Source organism: Myxine glutinosa, chromosome 1 (genome assembly GCF_964187855.1).
Source record: "Myxine glutinosa chromosome 1, kmMyxGlut1.1, whole genome shotgun sequence".
NCBI classification, from domain to species: domain Eukaryota; kingdom Metazoa; phylum Chordata; class Myxini; order Myxiniformes; family Myxinidae; genus Myxine; species Myxine glutinosa.
In genome coordinates, this window is record NC_136261.1 from 447,475,020 (window position 1) to 447,492,107 (window position 17,088).

General features: G+C 46.2%; 2 protein-coding genes across 7 annotated transcripts in view; one reads left to right on the forward strand and one right to left on the reverse strand.

Annotated features, from left to right (window-relative positions):
• The window catches only part of LOC137418798 (non-structural maintenance of chromosomes element 3 homolog), a 92,224-nt gene extending 89,709 nt beyond the window's left edge, over window positions 1–2,515 (forward strand). For all 3 annotated transcript variants that reach the window (XM_078770875.1, XM_078770877.1, XM_078770874.1), the window contains exon 11: window positions 106–2,515. The gene's annotated coding sequence lies outside the window, so the exon portion shown is untranslated. The remainder of the gene's footprint in view (window positions 1–105) is intronic.
• LOC137418766 (6-phosphofructo-2-kinase/fructose-2,6-bisphosphatase) overlaps window positions 1–17,088 on the reverse strand; it is an 80,682-nt gene that overhangs the window by 7,563 nt on the left and 56,031 nt on the right. For all 4 annotated transcript variants that reach the window (XM_068104901.2, XM_068104896.2, XM_068104907.2 and 1 more), the window contains exons 9-12: window positions 10,179–10,283; window positions 9,894–10,023; window positions 4,009–4,071; window positions 3,793–3,857 (exon numbers count right to left, since the gene is read on the reverse strand). In XM_068104901.2, coding sequence (XP_067961002.1) covers window positions 3,793–3,857; window positions 4,009–4,071; window positions 9,894–10,023; window positions 10,179–10,283 — 363 coding nt within the window. The remainder of the gene's footprint in view (window positions 1–3,792; window positions 3,858–4,008; window positions 4,072–9,893; window positions 10,024–10,178; window positions 10,284–17,088) is intronic.

A 17,088-nucleotide genomic window follows, 5' to 3' on the forward strand; every position in this document is an offset into this window, starting at 1 on the left:
GAACTTCTCCCAGAGAGGAAATGACATCACAGAAAAAGATGATTGTCTAACATGAAAGTTTTATCCCTTGAATTAAACCTAACGGAAGGATGAAATGTGACGCAGATTCTACGGAGTACGTGCTGTGGCTGAAATCGATCTTCTGGACGACACAATTCCCTCACTTGTGTAACTACAGCAAAAATCTCGTCTCTTGCGCGTAAATGTCATGGATTTCTGAGTTTCTCCAATCCTTCAAATTCGAGCCATTTGAACAAAGCAAAATTGTGATGAAGTGAAATGACTTCTTTAACCTGTGTCTGTCTTGCAGACATTAAATGAAATTGCAGGACAGATACTGGTGCACTTGTACATGGATATGACTTTTTTTTGGGCTTGTCCTCAGCCTTCCTGTTTATTGCCATCAATCGTTTGTTTCTCCCATTTTTATTTATTGTTTGTGCAATTTTTGGAATGTTTGAAAATACATTGTCATTGTTATCAGGGTGAGGTAGTTGTAGTTTCGTTTTGTTTCTTCTTGATATGGTATCAGGGTGAGGTGTTTTTGTAGACATGGTTGATGTGTGTGGAATAGCTGAGCAAAATGGAAAGGGAGAAACACCAACAGCAGAGTAAGACAGATCAGAAGGAGGGGGAAAGGACACGTGGGAGTGAACAAGCTGTACACAAGGTGAATGAAACAGGAGGAAGAGGAAGGGGAAAGTGGGGCTGAAACAGAAAAGGATGAGATATGGAGCGGCAGAGAGTGGAGTCATCAGCAAAGAGATAGAGAGGATTTTCCAGAGAGTCGGAGAGATCATTGACGAAGACCAGAAAAAGCACAGGTACCAAACACTGCCTTGGGGAACTCCAGCCTGAACAGGAAGGGGAGATGAGAGAAATCCATTCAGGGCCACACGTTGACTGCGACCAGAAAGGAAGTCCACAAGCCATGCGTGGAGATTTCCATGTATAACATCGGAGGAGAGTTTGGTGAGCAGGGCAGGGTGCCAGACCGTGTCGAAGGCACGTGATATATCAAGGGAGACAGCTCTAATTTCCTGTTTGGCATTGAGGACCTCCATCCATTGTTGAGACAGCAGAAGCAACATGTCCAGAGTAGAGTGACCTGGTCTGAATCCAAATTGATGATCAGAGATCAAGCCATTGGAGAAGAGGAAGGATTTGATATCAGAAGCAATGATGGATGTCGTGAAAATCAAGCTCAGACACGACTTGACCTCTGGGTAGGTTTAATATCATTTAGATCTGTAGTACATCCTGTAAGAATACATGCATGCAACAGGCATTAAAATCAGAGTATTTCATGAGCAGCAATGCTCGATTCAATATAACAATGGTCCAACAGAGAGGACAGTCAGCGCAGCATTTAGGGGCGTACATACCATTCAAACTACAGGACTATGTCACAGTGAGTTCCGCTGGAGTGTCCGCGCGCCCCGGTTGTCCCGGGTCTTATAGACGCCCCTTCTGTAGCGAGCACACCCTGGGTTCACCTTGGTATAATTTCACTACAATGGATTCCATGACTTTTCTGATAAGTGGGAGCAGGCTGATTGGTCTGTAGTTGCAAGGATCTGTTTTTGCAACTTTTTGTGTGAAGTGGTAATGTTTGCCGATTTCCAAGCTGATGGCAGATGACCTTGAGCAAAAGAGAGGGTGAAGAGAACAGAGAGAGGGTGAGATAGAGCGGCAGAGCAGGATTTTAGGACCCGTGGGCTGATGCCGTCTGGTCCAGTTGCAGAATCGGAGTCGAGGTTTGACAAAAACTTCTCCACCTTGTCAGGAGAGAAGGACACAGAGTCCAGGAGCAGTTGGGTTCGACTGGGTAAGGTGGGTACAGAGAGAGACGGGTTTGGGACACAATATTTTGAGGCAAATGCAGAGTTGAGGCATTCAGATTTTTCACATGCGGTGTTGGCTGTGTTGCCAAGTAGGGAGAGTAGAGGCAGCATGTCCGAAGTGGAATGACTGGGTCTGAAATCGAACTTATGATCTGAGATCAGACCAATGGAGAAAAGGAAGGAACTGATGTCACCTGTGACGATACATTCCATGACCTTGCTTGCAATTAAAAGCACGCTGCGAAGCTCGTGATTAGGAAGACCCATTTTTGCGCCAGGCTTGTGTATTGCAGTGATGTACGCTGACTTCCAGGCAGTCGGAAACGTATCCAGAGGAAATTATTTCAGCTTTTTAGGACACGGCACCCCAGCTCTTCAAAGGAGACAGATTGGAGAGTTCAGCTTTGAATTTGGCCAGGGTGAGGAGGTAGTTGTCAGGTTTTGTTTCCCGTTTGTGGTTCTTCTCATTGGTACAATCCACATTCACATCTGCCTTGAATACCGCCCCCTCTGGGTGCTTAATTTTGAACATCTCTGTTTAGATTTAAACCAAATGGTAAGACTAACGAGCATTTTTATCATTGGATGTTTTTGATGTCCACTTTGTTTGGTTTGCCTCAGTGTAAACTTATCTGTGGAGTTTGCCGATTGAAAATAAATAAATAAAGCAATTCTGACTTATCGAAGATTATTATTCCAAATGAATATGTCATCTGATCTCTATTCTCAAAGAGATGAACTTATAAAATGGGCCGTGATGTCTGGCTGTCTGTCCATTCGTCCGGTCATCTGTCCATTAACTTTTTGCTATTTTTGCTTCTCCCTTATCACCTGGCTGATTGTTCTGAAACTTAACGCATGAATGTATGATAGTAGCCTGCACAATCACTCTGGCTTTGATTTTTTTTATCTCGGATCGTGGAAGCTCCAGGAGTGAGGGAGGGGAGGGGAGGGGTGAGGGGGACGAGGGGTTACCCCCCAAACTTTGGATCCATACTTAGCCCTTATTTACCAACCGATTGCTCTGAAACCCAATACAACCCTTCTACTCGATGCTCCGCAGGATCACAAAGTCTTACCTTTCCCAATTTCAGATCAGGGGGCCTCGCAGGGGATTCCTCCACATTAGCAGAGGTCTGGACTACTACCTCAAGAGCTGACCATCAGCCCACACAAGGTTATTTATTGTCCCCCGTCGCACCACGGAGCGAAAGGGGGACTATGGTTTTCCCCTCCGTCCGTGTGTGCGTCCGTCCGTGCGTGCGCACGTAGGTGAAGGACCGAATTCTAATTTGGTGTGGGTGCAACCCACGTCAAAATCCAAGGTGGCCACCGCCATGTATGTCTGAACCTTGTGAGCGGAATATCTTGAAAAATAAGCGAAGTACCAACTTCTAATCTGGTGTGTGGGTGTATCTAGGCATAAGGAAGAAGGCTATTGAAAATTGGGTCGCCATGTCAAAATCCAAGATGGCCGCCACCATATAGATGTCTGAACCTTGTGAGCGGAATATTTTGAAAAATAAATGAACTACTAACTTCTAATCTGGTGTGTCCGTGTATCTACGCATAAGGAAGAACGCTATTGAAAATTGGGTCGCCATGTCAAAACCCAAGATGGCCGCCGCCATGTATGTCTGAACCTTGTGAGCGGAATATCTTGAAAAATAAGAGAAGTACCAACTTCTAATCTGGTGTGTGTGTATCTAGGCATAAGGAAGAACGCTATTGAAAATTGGGTCGCCTCGTCAAAATCCAAGATGGCCGCCTTGCGTCTTCCACTTTGGCAACTCGCATCACTTCACCGACGGGGGACCTAGGCGTAACGCTTGTTTTACATTATTCTAATGTCCAGAGAAGATGAAGTGCGAGCACATTAACACGGGCAGCCTGGATTTTATCCCGAGGGCAAGGTCTGTGTTTTGACGGCTGCTGAGGATCTACTTACCACTGGGCGGTCCCTGTGAGTATTCACGGCTTTCACATTGAGAGGTATCTTTTCTACCTTGCAGCCTGCAGGTAGCACAAGAATGAGGGTTGGGGAGGGATTACATTTATTTATTTTTGCACCCCCCTCCCCCCCCCCCCCCCCCCATACCCCATCCTCTCCCTCCCCACAGAGAGTTAAAAGCAAAATGGAGAAAACTGATGGATAAAAACTTACCGTAAGCAACCGGTGTGAGTTTCAATACCACATGCAGGGGGCACCTTTGGTACGGAAGTTCCCCTGAAACAGAACGGAGAGGATTATGGAAAACATGAAAAACAGGGGAAATTTAACTTGCTCAACCTGAGCTGTTATGTACACTACTTGTATTTAATGTTATTTATACGACTTGTATATAATGTTATGTATACTACTTGTATGTAATGTTATGTGTACTACTTGTATATAATGGTATGTATACTACTTGTATATAATGTTATGTATACTACTTGTATTTAATGTTATGTATACTACTTGTATATAATGTTATGTATACTACTTGTATATAATGTTATGTATACTACTTGTATATAATGTTATGTATACTACTTGTATATAATGTTACGTATACTACTTGTATATAATGGCAAATTGAAGTACAGTGCAATGTTTGCTAAACGAAGGTGAGATGGCTGTGATTTCAGGGTCTAAAGTGATTTGCGACGTGTGTCTGAAAAGAACCAAAGCAATAACTATGATCTAATAGTACGTGTCTAGACGTACTCACGTTCTAATGGTACGTATCTAGATGTACTCGCATTCTTATGGTACATACCTAGATGCACTCACGTTCTATTAGAATGTACCTAGATGCACTCACGTTCTAATAGTTTTTTTTTTTTTTTTGTTTTTTTTTTGTTGTATACTTAATCGAGGCTCGTGAAAGAGCTGACATTTACTTCACAAACAAATCAACCAGACAAACAAAATATATAAAAAGAGGGAGCGGAAGACGAGAATGGGAATCACGCAAACACTTGAGAGCACACAACATTTAAGAGCAGGGAGATGTGTGGGAGGGAGAGGGCTTGGGGGGAGGAGGCGTGGGAAGGGGGGGGGGGGGGGGAGAAGTATAAAACACAAGGACACCAAGGACTTCCAGGACAGAAGTTGGTATTTCAAAAAGTGGAATTGGGGTGAAATTATCGGGGATAGAAAAGATCAAGGTTTTGGATGGGGGAAGATAAGAGATGGTGGTGAACAGCTGTTTTAAAGACCTGGAGGGTGGAGTGGGATTGAAGAGAGTGAGGGAGTTTGTTCCAGAGGTGGGAGAAAAGAGGAATGAAGGAGTGAAGGTGAGCAGAGAGTCTTGATTTTGGCAGTTTAACCATAAGAGGGTTGCAGGCAGATCTTGTGCGACCTGTAGGAATATTTGCGGGACAGAGCCCAGAGAGAGCTGGGGGGGCAAGGCCAGAGAGGAGTCGGTAGAAGACGGAAAGACCACCAACCTGCCTGCGGTGAGTGAGTGAGAGGCCCTTGGAGTTAGCTTCATCGCGGGAGATTCCAATGATTCTGAATGCTTTGCTTTCAACAGCTTGAAGACGAGCTAGGTGTGAGGCAGGAGCACCAGCCCAGAGGGGAGAGCAGTATTCCATTGAGCTGCGGATGAAAGCCTTGTACGTGGTGAGGAGCTCAGGTGTGCCAAGGAAGGACTTCGCACGACGGAGGATGCCCAGTCGGCGACTGGCTTTGGAGGCCAGATTTGAAATGTGGTTTTCCCAGGAAAGATCATGGCAGATAGTGAGACCCAAAAGTTTGAGTGACAGAACTTCTTGGAGAGGATTATTCAGAAAGTAGATGGGAGGGTTGTCCAGTCGGTCTTTTCGGAGAGACATCGTAAGAGTGTGAGATTTGTCAGGATTGAAAGACATGTTCCACTTGTTTGCCCAGTCTGTTATTTTTTCCAGGTCTGCAGAGAGTGAGGAGGCTGCAGACTGCCGATCTGAGGGATGAAGAATGGAGCGACAGAGAGTAGAGTCATCAGCAAAGAGATAGAGAGGATTTTCAAGAGAGTCGGAGAGATCATTGATGAAGACCAGAAAAAGCACAGGGCCCAGAACACTGCCTTGGGGAACTCCAGCCTGAACAGGAAGAGATGAGAGAAACCCATTCAGGGCCACACGTTGACTACGACTAGAGAGGAAGTCCGCCAGCCATGCGTGGAGATTTCCATCTAGTATGTACCTAGATGCATTCACGTTCTTATAGTATGTACCTAGATGCACTCACATTCTAATAGTATGTACCTAGATGCACTCACGTTCTAATAGCATGTACGTAGATGCACTCGCGTTCTAATAGCATGTACGTAGATGCACTCACGTTCTAATAGCATGTACACCACCGGTCAAAAGTTTTAGAACACCTCAATTTTTCCAGTTTTTATTGAAATTTATGCAGTTTAATGTCTCAATGTACTCTGAAATTAAGCATAGAACAAATAAACAATTGGAGATAAAAAAAGAAATCATAGAATCATTTTGTTTAACAAAATTTAATTTAAATTTTTGACTCAGCAAAGTAGCCACCTTTTGCAGATATAACGGCCGAACACACTCGTGGCATTCTTTCTACAATGGAAATCGAATATTGTTCGGGAAGTTCTTCCCAACACTGTTGCAGAAGTTCCCACAAATGTGTTGCACTTGTAGGTTGCTTTGCTTTAACCCTTCTGTCCAGTTCATCCCAAACCAGCTCGATGGGGTTTAAGTCTGGAGACTGCTGGCCAATCCATGATTTGAAGCCGACCGTCTTGTTCTTTTCCTTGAAGGTAGTTTTGACATAGCCTGGAGGTGTGTTTAGGGTCATTATCTTGCTGTCGGATGAACCGCCGCTGACCAACTTGGCGCATACCAGAGGGTATTGCATGGGCTGCAAAATGCTGTGGTAGCCCTTTTGGTTCAGGGTGCCAGTCACTCTGTGCAAGTCGCCGACTCTGGATCCAGCAAAAGAGCCCCAGACCATCACGTTTCCTCCTCCATGTTTGACAGTTGGTGTCACACACTGAGGAACCATCCTTTCGCCTACTCGACGGCGTACAAAAACCCTGCGTGATGAACCAAAGATTTCAAATTTTGATTCATCGGTCCATAAGACCTTTTTCCAGTCTTCAGTCGTCCACTGGCGGTGCTTCATGGCCCGGGCAAGCCTCTTTTTCTTATTTTGCCATCTTAGCAATGGCTTTCTTACTGCCACGCGACCTGTCAAACCTGCAGCTCGAAGTCTTCTCTTCACAGTTGAAACTGAGACTTGCTTACTTCGACCAGTGTTAAGCTGTGCTTGAAGCTGTTGTCCTGTGAGCCGCCTATCACGGAAGCTGTTGACTGACTCTCAGAAACTTGTCTTCTGATTCTGTTGTGGCTTTGGGTCTGCCAGACCTCTTCCTGTCAGAGTTTCCTCCAGTTTCCAAGTGCCTTTTGATGGTGTAGGAAACTGTACTCACTGACACCTTGGCTTTCTTTGCAATTTCTCTGAAGGAAAGACCTACAATATGTCAAAACTACCTTCGAGGAAAAGAACAAGACGGTAGGCTTCAAATCATGGAATGGCCAGCACAGTCTGCAGACTTAAACCCCATCGAGCTGGTTTGGGATGAACTGGACAGAAGGGTGAAAGCAAAAGCAACCTACAAGTGCAACACATTTGTGGGAACTTCTGCAAGTGTTGGGAAGAACTTCCCGAGCAATATTTGATTTCCATTGTAGAAAAAATGCCACGAGTGTGTTCGGCGGTTATATCTGCAAAAGGTGGCTACTTTGCTGAGTTAAAAATTTAAATAAAACTTTGTTAAACAAAATGATTCTATGATTTCTCTTTTATCTCCAATTGTTTATTTGTTCTATGCTTAATTTCAGAGTACATTGAGACATTAAACTGTGTAAATTTCAATAAAAACTGTAAAAATTGAGGTGTTCTAAAACTTTTGACCGGTAGTGTACCTAGATGCACTCATGTTCTAATAACATGTACCTAGATGCACTCACGTTCTAATGGTACGTACCTAGATGCACTAAATTATAATAGCATGTACCTAGATGCAATCAAGTTCTCATAGTATGTACGTAGATGCACTCACGTTCTAATAGTATGTACCTAGATGCACTCGTGTTCTAATAGTATGTACCTAGATGCACTCACGTTCTAATAGTATGTACCTAGATGCACTCACGTTCTAATAGTATGTACCTAGATGCACTCACGTTCTAATAGTATGCACCTAGACATACCTTGACGTTCTAATAGTACATATCTGGACGTACTCATGTTCTAATAGTATGTACCTAGATGCACTCACGTTCTAATAGTGTGTACCTAGATGCACTCGCGTTCTAATTGTATGTACCTAGATGCACTCACATTCTAATAGTATCTACTTTGACGTACTCATGTTCAAGTGATGCTGGTACACCAGCCCATAGCAGAAAGCAGTACTCCATGGGGTAGTTTACTGCATGAGTAGTCTGGGTTCCATGGACAAAGCCTACTGGATGAATAGTTTGGATTTATCAAGGAAATCCTGAAAAATGGATGATGCTCAGTTTGTGGATTGATTTGGAGGCCAGCTTCGCTGTGTGACCTGTCTATACGCTTCACACATCTGGATTTGGGGAGTTTCTCCCATTCTTCTTTGCAGATTTGCTCAAGCTCTGACAAGTTGGATGGGGAGTGTCGGTGAACAGCAGTCTTCAAGTCTTTCCACAGATTCTCAATGGGATTCAAGTCTGGACTTTGCCTGGGCCACTCAAGGATTTTCATGTTCTCAAGCAGGTTCTCCTCAAGGATTTTTCTGTTTTTGCTGCATTCATTGTTCCCTCTATCGTTGTCAGCCTCCCAGTCTCTACCGCTGAAAAGCATCCCCATAGCATGATGCTGTGCTAGTTTTCTGCCAGACGTAGTGATTTGCATTCAGGCCAAAAAGTTCTGCCTCGTGCTCTGCGTCTTTCACGTGCCTTTTTGCAAACTGAAGGTGTGCTGTCATGTGCCTTTTTCTCAAGAGTGGCTTCTGTCTGGCCACTGTCCCATAAGGCCTAGATTTGTGAAGTGCTGCATAGACTGTTGTCCATCCAGCTGGTTCTCCCATCTGCGCCAAGGAACTCTGTAGTTCTTTCAGAGTGGTCATTGGGTTCTTGGTCACCTCCTTGACCAAGGTCTTTGTTGCCTGGTTGGTCAGCCAGCTCTAGGAAGAGACTGGGTAGTTCCATTCCATAGGAGGGTAGACTCGTACTGGGCAGAGATTATATATATACATATGGGAGCATACACTGGATCAGCCCGTCGCTGCGTCCTTGGACGACTCCTCAGCACCATCCCGACACACATCACTGTGTGGAATGAGGTGTTTTTACGGCGGCCAGAGTGCAAATCCTGCCACCAACCTCTTTGAGAGAGGACCGAGTGGGTTGGTGCCCATTGTGCTGACCTCAGAAGGATGACGGGCTGAGTCAACCCCACCTGGTATTAATTCAACAGCTGAACGGGATTCAAAGTCAGGATTTTAGGATCCCAAACCCGCCGCCCTAACCATGAAAGAAAACGTCGCTTCTCAGGTGATGAAGTCCCTCCTCTCCCCTCATCCATCACAGCTTATCTTGTCACTCATGTGATGTGGTGCAGCCACATTTAAGTCCTTGCCAGTTATTGCTTCTGTAAATTACCACATTATATGGCGATAAGGTAGCTCTATAATAAATCCCAGAGGGATGTTATCGTTGCAACAGGTGGCCAATGTTATCATTGCAGCAGGTTTAAAGGTACCGCCGATAAATAAAGAATAAGCTTTCGGACAGGAGTGGAGCATGTCAATCTCCTTTATCAAAGGGCATTCATACATCAGGGTAGAGCACCTCGCGCACCATCAATTGTGTGGGAGAATTGGAGGAATCTGGTAGAGTTATCGACACATGTACCCGACTGCTCAAAGTAATGGTAGTGATCCACGAGAACAATAACAACTAAAAGGTGTTATTCTAACCTCTGTTTATTTCCATTATCCATTTGTCTGGTATCAATGCGTGATGCAAGGTGGGGGTTACATCATCTGTTGCTGTTTTTGAAGAGATTACCTGAAGTTTTGTCAAGAAAATAAGCGAGGAGGCAACGCATGACTGCTTGGTGACAGATCACGAGGACATTTTCCTGTCGCTCGAGCTCCATGATGACTGGCTCAAGCCGATGCACCACGTCCTGGTATGACTGGTTTCGAACAATGGGAAAGAGGGTGGCGTGCGGTTAGGTCTGTACGTGTTCCACCACTCGGCCGGAACACAAAGTGCCGGCCCACCAACGTGGACACTGGGCCTCAGTTGGCATCTCCACACACATACTGCCCTTGCAGTTAATGAGCCCACCTCTCCCTTGGGGTACCGGTAGTGGAACTTGTCTTGGTCCCGCAGAGCAAACTCCTCTGGGTACTTCTCTTGGATCTCCTCGTAAGTCAATTCCTCACATACACCCTGAAGGATACAGTACAGCAGAAAGGAACGATGAGTAAGGTGTGATGACGTCACATTGTGATCTGATTAAACCCGACAGTGATGAAATACTGATATTGGTGAATTTCCCCTTTTTAAATCTCCTCTTGTTAAGCTCTGATCGTATGTTTTGCATCTAGACAATGTACACGTGCCAGAGGGGGGAGAGTAGCGGTTTAAGGAAAGGGGACAATCTGAGATGGAAAGGATGGTACGTGTCAAGAGGGAGGGCGCAAGTGAGGAATTTGTGGGGGAAGTTTTGTGGGGCAAACAGGCAGCCATTTTACACATCATTTATAATTGGTTCAGTTACACATCATTTATAATTGGCCTTCCGTTTCCGGTCCCTCGAGCAAGGAAGCGACTTCGACCTCTGCACGGCAGCAAAGTTAAAGTATTTTTTCCATTTGTGTCTTCGTCAAATTTCTACTCATTATTTTATTGTGCATGTGTTGCAGTGTGTTTTCTAGTTGGTGTTGATTTGCAATTCATGCAAACTTTTGTATAATTAATCGTTTTCTGTTCCCACCACGTGCGCGGCCTGGTTTCTCTCGGCTTCCTTCCCCCCATCGGTGTTTTGTGAATTTAAGTTCTTTCCTTTGCTGTATTGCTTATTTCTTAGATTTTCTCTTCTCCCCCTCACTTCCCCGAACATCGACCACTTGTCTAACGTTTTAAATACCGTCTGGCAAATACCGTAATTAATCGTGTCCTGCTCCTCGTGTGCGGCCTTGTACCCCCATCGGTGTTTGTTAACTTAAGTCCCCTACTTCGTGTTTTGCTTGGCTCTTAGATTTTTCCCTTCTACCCCGAACATAATACTCTTTGTTTAACGTTTTAAATCCCCACCTCCAAAAAAAAAAAATCCCCCCCCCCCCCCCCCAAAAAACCAAAAACATTTATGTTCCTTTCTCCACGTGTGGTGTTGTCTCATCCTGTACTTCTGTCCAGGTGTGCTGTTCGCCCCGCTTCCATTATCTCCTTGCCATCCACCTTTTGCCCTGTTCACGTGACTCGTGGTGGTCCCTCTCGGCCCTCCCCCCGTTGGTATTTTGTGCATATAAGATTGTTCACGGTTCTGTTTAAATATTATTTAAATATGTTCAAACTTTCCCCTGCAGTGTTTTATTCAGTGGTTGGTATATTACAACATGCTGTTTTTCTTCATATTTAAAAGGATTTTTTCAATTTCCTCTCCAACTCATTCCATTTCAAAAAAAATAAATTCAATCTCTTATACGTCTCCCTCACTACATGTTCTAAATTCGCATTCATTCCATCCCTCCTCCATCGTTCTTAATCGGATTGCTAACTTGAAAATCGCAATAAACCCAATTTGTTATCAATGTTCGTCTTTCATTAATCATCCACTTTTTTAACTCCCCTCTTGCCCCTCCCCTCCAAATCCCCCCCTTGCCCCTACACTCCTAAACTCCCCCCTTGCCCTTCCCGTCTGAAACTCCCCCCTTGCCCCTCCCCTCCAAATCCCCCCCCCCCTTGCCCCTACACTCCCAAACTCCCCCCTTGCCCCTCCACCCCTAAACTCCCCCCTTGCCCCTCCCCTCCTAAACTCCCCCCTCACTCCTCCCCCCCAACCCCTCCCATTCAAATCTCCCCCCATACCATTCTTCTCCAATTCTCCTTCCTCCCCCTCCTCCTCAAAGCTGCCTCCTCCCCACTTCGTCTCCCTTCTATCTCATACCTCCACCTCCCCCAACCTTCTACTACTTTCCTCTGCCCCCCTCACTGTGCCTCATCCCGCACCATCAAACCTTTCGTTCTCCTCATCCTTCCATTTCTTGTAACTCTTCTGTAATCTCTGACACACTATCAACTGCTCTCCCTACCTCCGCCTCTCATCCTTCATCTTACCCTAGAGTACCTACATAAAGAGAGTAGCGACAACTTCCGCATTGACGCCATTTTGTTTCACTCCCCAGCGCGCAGTGCGAGCGCTTGCCGCACCGCCAGTGAACTAATATCTACATGGTCCAAACCTTGGCTGTATGGCAAAGTCGTCCCTCCCCCCCCCCCCCCTTTATGCAACTCATTATTCATTCTCTCTCTCTCTCTCTCTCTCTCTCTCTCTCTCTCTGTGTCCCTGTCGTGCACGTCTTTTATCGTCCATGCACGCCTTGCAGTTCCTCAGTTGATTTGATGCATTGCAAAGACGGTCTTTGGGACATATTTAACACAAAATACTCGGTGTGTGTGGTGTGTGTGTGTGTTAGAGAGAGATTGGGACTGGGTGCGTGTGTGTGTGAGATTGGGACTGGGTGCGTGCGACTGGGACTGGGTGCGTGCGACTGGGACTGGGTGCGTGCGACTGGGACTGGGTGCGTGCGACTGGGACTGGGTGCGTGCGACTGGGACTGGGTGCGTGCGACTGGGACTGGGTGCGTGCGACTGGGACTGGGTGCGTGCGACTAGGTGTCTGGGACTCGGGGTGTGCGACTGGGACTGGGTGTTTGCGACTGGGACTGGGTGTGTGCGACTGGGACTGGGTGTGTGCGACTGGGACTGGGTGTGTGCGACTGGGACTGGGTGTGTGCGACTGGGACTGGGTGTGTGCGACTGGGACTGGGTGTGTGCGACTGGGACATTGACATCCCAAAACATTGGGGTCCATGGTGGTGCTCGGCCACAAACAAGTGGTCCATAAGGTGGTGCCCCAAGTTCGTTTGCTCGAGAAAAGTAAATTTCTTAGTCGAGGCAATGGTAGATCACATATTGTCATGGCAAAATCATTTTATGACTGAGGGTAAGATGATTACAAATACGGTTTTTGGAAATAATGTACTATTATATCGAGTATGTCTTATTGAGTTTTATAAGCAAAATGAAGGGAAAAAAAGATATTGTCTTCTTGGTAAATAATTAAATAATACAAATACACACATACACACATATACACACACATATATACACGTACACACACACACAGACATATATATACACACACACACATATATACACACACACACACATATATGCACGTGCACACACACACACACACACGTACACATATACACCAACACACATATACACATACACACACATATACACACACACACACACCCCTGGAACTGTATGGAGATTCCGCTCTTGTTCTGCGTAATCGCGTTTTTTCATGACGTCATACGATTAAGCTCCTCCCTTTTCGTGCGAACCGATACATACGCCAATATTAATACATGGGACCGATATCACCACTGCTTACCTCGCACAAACACGATGACGAAGTTTGTTTCCATCCCACTCTGCTCACTTTGTTCTCCCATACTTTCCGTCTTTGTGGATTTGCAGGGAACCTATACATCTTGTACCCATTCTCTGATTTATTGCTGCATCCAAAGGCGCAACATCCCGTCATTTTGTCAGATTTTTTGATCACCAAACTTTCAGTACTAATTCGTTTTAAGCTGCGTACGGCGTTGATTGATACGCGATGGCGTGTGAAACAAAATGGCACCTGGAGTCACGTGACCCTAAATTTCTGGTCCCCCTATGTCGCTACTCTCTTTATGTAGGTACTCTATCTTACCCTACCCCTCCCCTCCCTTGTCCTGTACCCGATGCTCCCCCTCTCTCTTCATTCACAGTATGGACCTCAAACATCCGGGGCCTTCGCTCAAACCTGACTGATCTCTCCATACAGGTTGCTTCTGACAATCCAGACTTGATCTGCTTAACAGAAACTTTCCTCCTTCAAGATGTCTCTGATTCCTTAATATCTCTTCCTGGTTACTCCCTCCTCCGGTATGATAGACCTGAGCCTCGTCCTGGTGGTGGGGTGGCCATCTTTATAAAAAACTCTCTTCCTCACTCTCCTTGCACTGCCCTCTCTCCACCTCACCCCCAGGAGTACCTCTGGCTACGGCTTCCTCTCCGCTCCCACCTTTTGTTCACATGTGTTCTGTACCGTCCTCCAAACAGTGATGACTCCATTTACATTTCACTGTCTGACAACATGGACCAACTTCTATCCACTCATCCCAACTCTCTCTTCCTCATATGTGGCGACTTCAACTGTCATCATGCCAGCTGGCTGGGTGTGGGTTCATCTCTCACCAGTCATGGCACCTCAGCAAAGGACTTCTGCGACTCACTGGGACTGCCACAATCTGTCAATTTCCCGACCCGGATCTCAGCCAATGGTGTATCTTCTCTTCTAGACTTGGTTATGACAAACTTCCCTGCTAATGTCTGCTGCTCTTCTTCTGCCCCAATCGGTTCTTCTGATCATGTGCTTGTTAAAGTGGACATCTCTCTGGCCATTCTCAGAGAGCCTCCTCAGCGTCGACGAGTCTGGCATTTCACACAGGCCGACTGGCACGGTCTTCAAGCAGCCATCAATCGTCTGGACTGTTCTCCCATCTCCACTGCCTCTGACATCAATTTTTCCTGGGAATTCTTCCAAAGCAAACTGCTCTCTCTCATGCACAGATTTATCCCATCTCGTCTTCAGTTGTCTTACCCTTCCTCCCATCCAGGGTGCACTGAATCTTGTGGTGAGGCAGTTTTTTTTGGGTTTTTTTGTATACTGAATCGAGGGTCGTGAAAGAGCGAACATTTATTTCACAAACAAATCACCCAGACAAACAAAATATATAACAAGAGGGAGCGGAAGACAAGATGGGGAGAGAAGGGGAAGCACACAAACGCAACATTTGAGAGCAGGGAGATGTGTGGGAGGGAGAGGGCTTGGGGGGAGGAGGCGTGGGAAGGGGGGGGGGGGGGGGGGGTGGGAGAAGTATAAGACACAAGGACACCAAGGACTTCCAGGACAGAAAGAAGTTGGTATTTCAAAAAAGTGGATTTGAGGTGAAATTAGCGAGGGTAGAAAATATCAATGTTTTGGATGGGGGAAGATAAGAGATAGTGGTGAACAGCTGTTTTAAAGACCTGGAGGGTGGAGTGGGATTGAAGAGAGTGAGGGAGTTTGTTCCAGAGGCGGGAGAAAAGAGGAATGAAGGAGTGAAGGTGAGCAGAGAGTCTTGATTTTGGCAGTTTAACCATAAGAGGGTTGCAGCCAGATCTCGTGCGACCTGTAGGAATATTTGGGGGACAGGCCAGAGAGAGCTGGGGGGGCAAGGCCAGAGAGGAGTCGGTAGAAGACGGAAAGATCACCAACCTGCCTGCGGTGAGTGAGTGAAAGGCCCTTTGAGTTAGCTTCATCGCGGGAGATTCCAATGATTCTGAATGCTTTGGTTTCAACAGCGTGAAGACGAGCTAGGTGTGAGGCAGGAGCACCAGCCCAGAGGGGAGAGCAGTATTCCATTGAGCTGCGGATGAAAGCCTTGTATGTGGTGAGGAGCTCAGGTGTGCCAAGGAAGGACTTCACACGACGGAGGATGCCCAGTCGCACACTGGCTTTGGAGGCCAGATTTGAAATGTGGTTTTCTCAGGAAAGATCATGGCAGATAGTGAGACCCAAAAGCTTGAGTGACAGAACTTATTGGAGAAGATTATTCAGAAAGTGGTTGGGAGGGTTGTCCAGTCGGACTTTTCGGAGAGACATCGTAAGAGTGTGAGATTTGTCAGGATTGAAAGACACGTTCCACTTGTTTGCCCAGTCTGTGATTTTGTCCAGGTCTGCAGAGAGTGAGGAGGCTGCAGACTGTCGATCTGAGGGATGAGGAATGGAGCGACAGAGAGTAGAGTCATCAGCAAAGAGATACAGAGGATTTTCAAGAGAGTCAGAGAGATCATTGATGAAGACCAGAAAAAGCACAGGGCCCAGAACACTGCCTTGGGGAACTCCAGCCTGAACAGGAAGAGGAGATGAGAGAAACACATTCAGGGCTACACGTTGACTACGACTGGAGAGGAAGTCTGCCAGCCATGCGTGGAGATTTCCATGGATACCAAAGGAGGAGAGTTTGGTGAGCTGAGCGGGGTGCCAGACCGTATCGAAGGCACATGATATGTCAAGGGAGACAGCTCTAATTTCCTGTTTGGCATTGAGGACCTCCATCCATTGTTAAGAAAGCAGAAGCAGCATGTCCAGAGTAGAGTGACCAGGTCTGAAACCAAATTGATGATCAGAGATCAAGCCATTGAAAAGAGGAAAGATTTCATATCTGAAGCAATGATGGATTCCATGACTTTGTTGATAATTGGGAGAAGGCTGATTGGTCTAGTTGCTAGGATCTGTTTTTGCACCTTTTTTGTGCAAAGCAGTGATGTTGGCTGATTTCCAAACAAATGGCAGATGACCTTGAGCAAAAGAGAGGGTGAAGTGAACAGAGAGAGGGAGTGAAAGAGCGGAAGAACAGGATTTTAGGACCCTTGGGCTGATGCCGTCGGGTCCAGTTGCAGAATCAGAGTCGAGGGTTGACAGAAACTTTTCCACCTTGTCAGGAGGAAAGGACACAGAGTCCAGGAGCAGCTGGGTACGACTGAAAACGGTGGGTACAGAGAGGGATGGGTTTGGGACACAAGATTTAGAGGCAAACACAGAGTTGAGGCATTCAGCTTTTTCACGTGTGGAGTCAGCCGTGTAGCCGTTTGAGGTGAGGGAGGGGATGGAGGGGGAACAAACACCCTTAACAGATTTGACCAGACGACACCAGGATTTGGAAGAGGGAGACAGATAAGAGAGTTTGGTCTTGAGAACGGAGAGATATTGTTTCCTGGCTCTCCTGAGGGTGGACACACACTTGTTTCGGGCTTTGTGAAAGGAAATGAGATTTCCTTCCGTTGGATTTGCTTTCCAGGAGACGAAAGCAAGTTGTTTCTGGGCAACAGCCTCACCACAAGATTCCCTGTACCATGGACGGGAGGA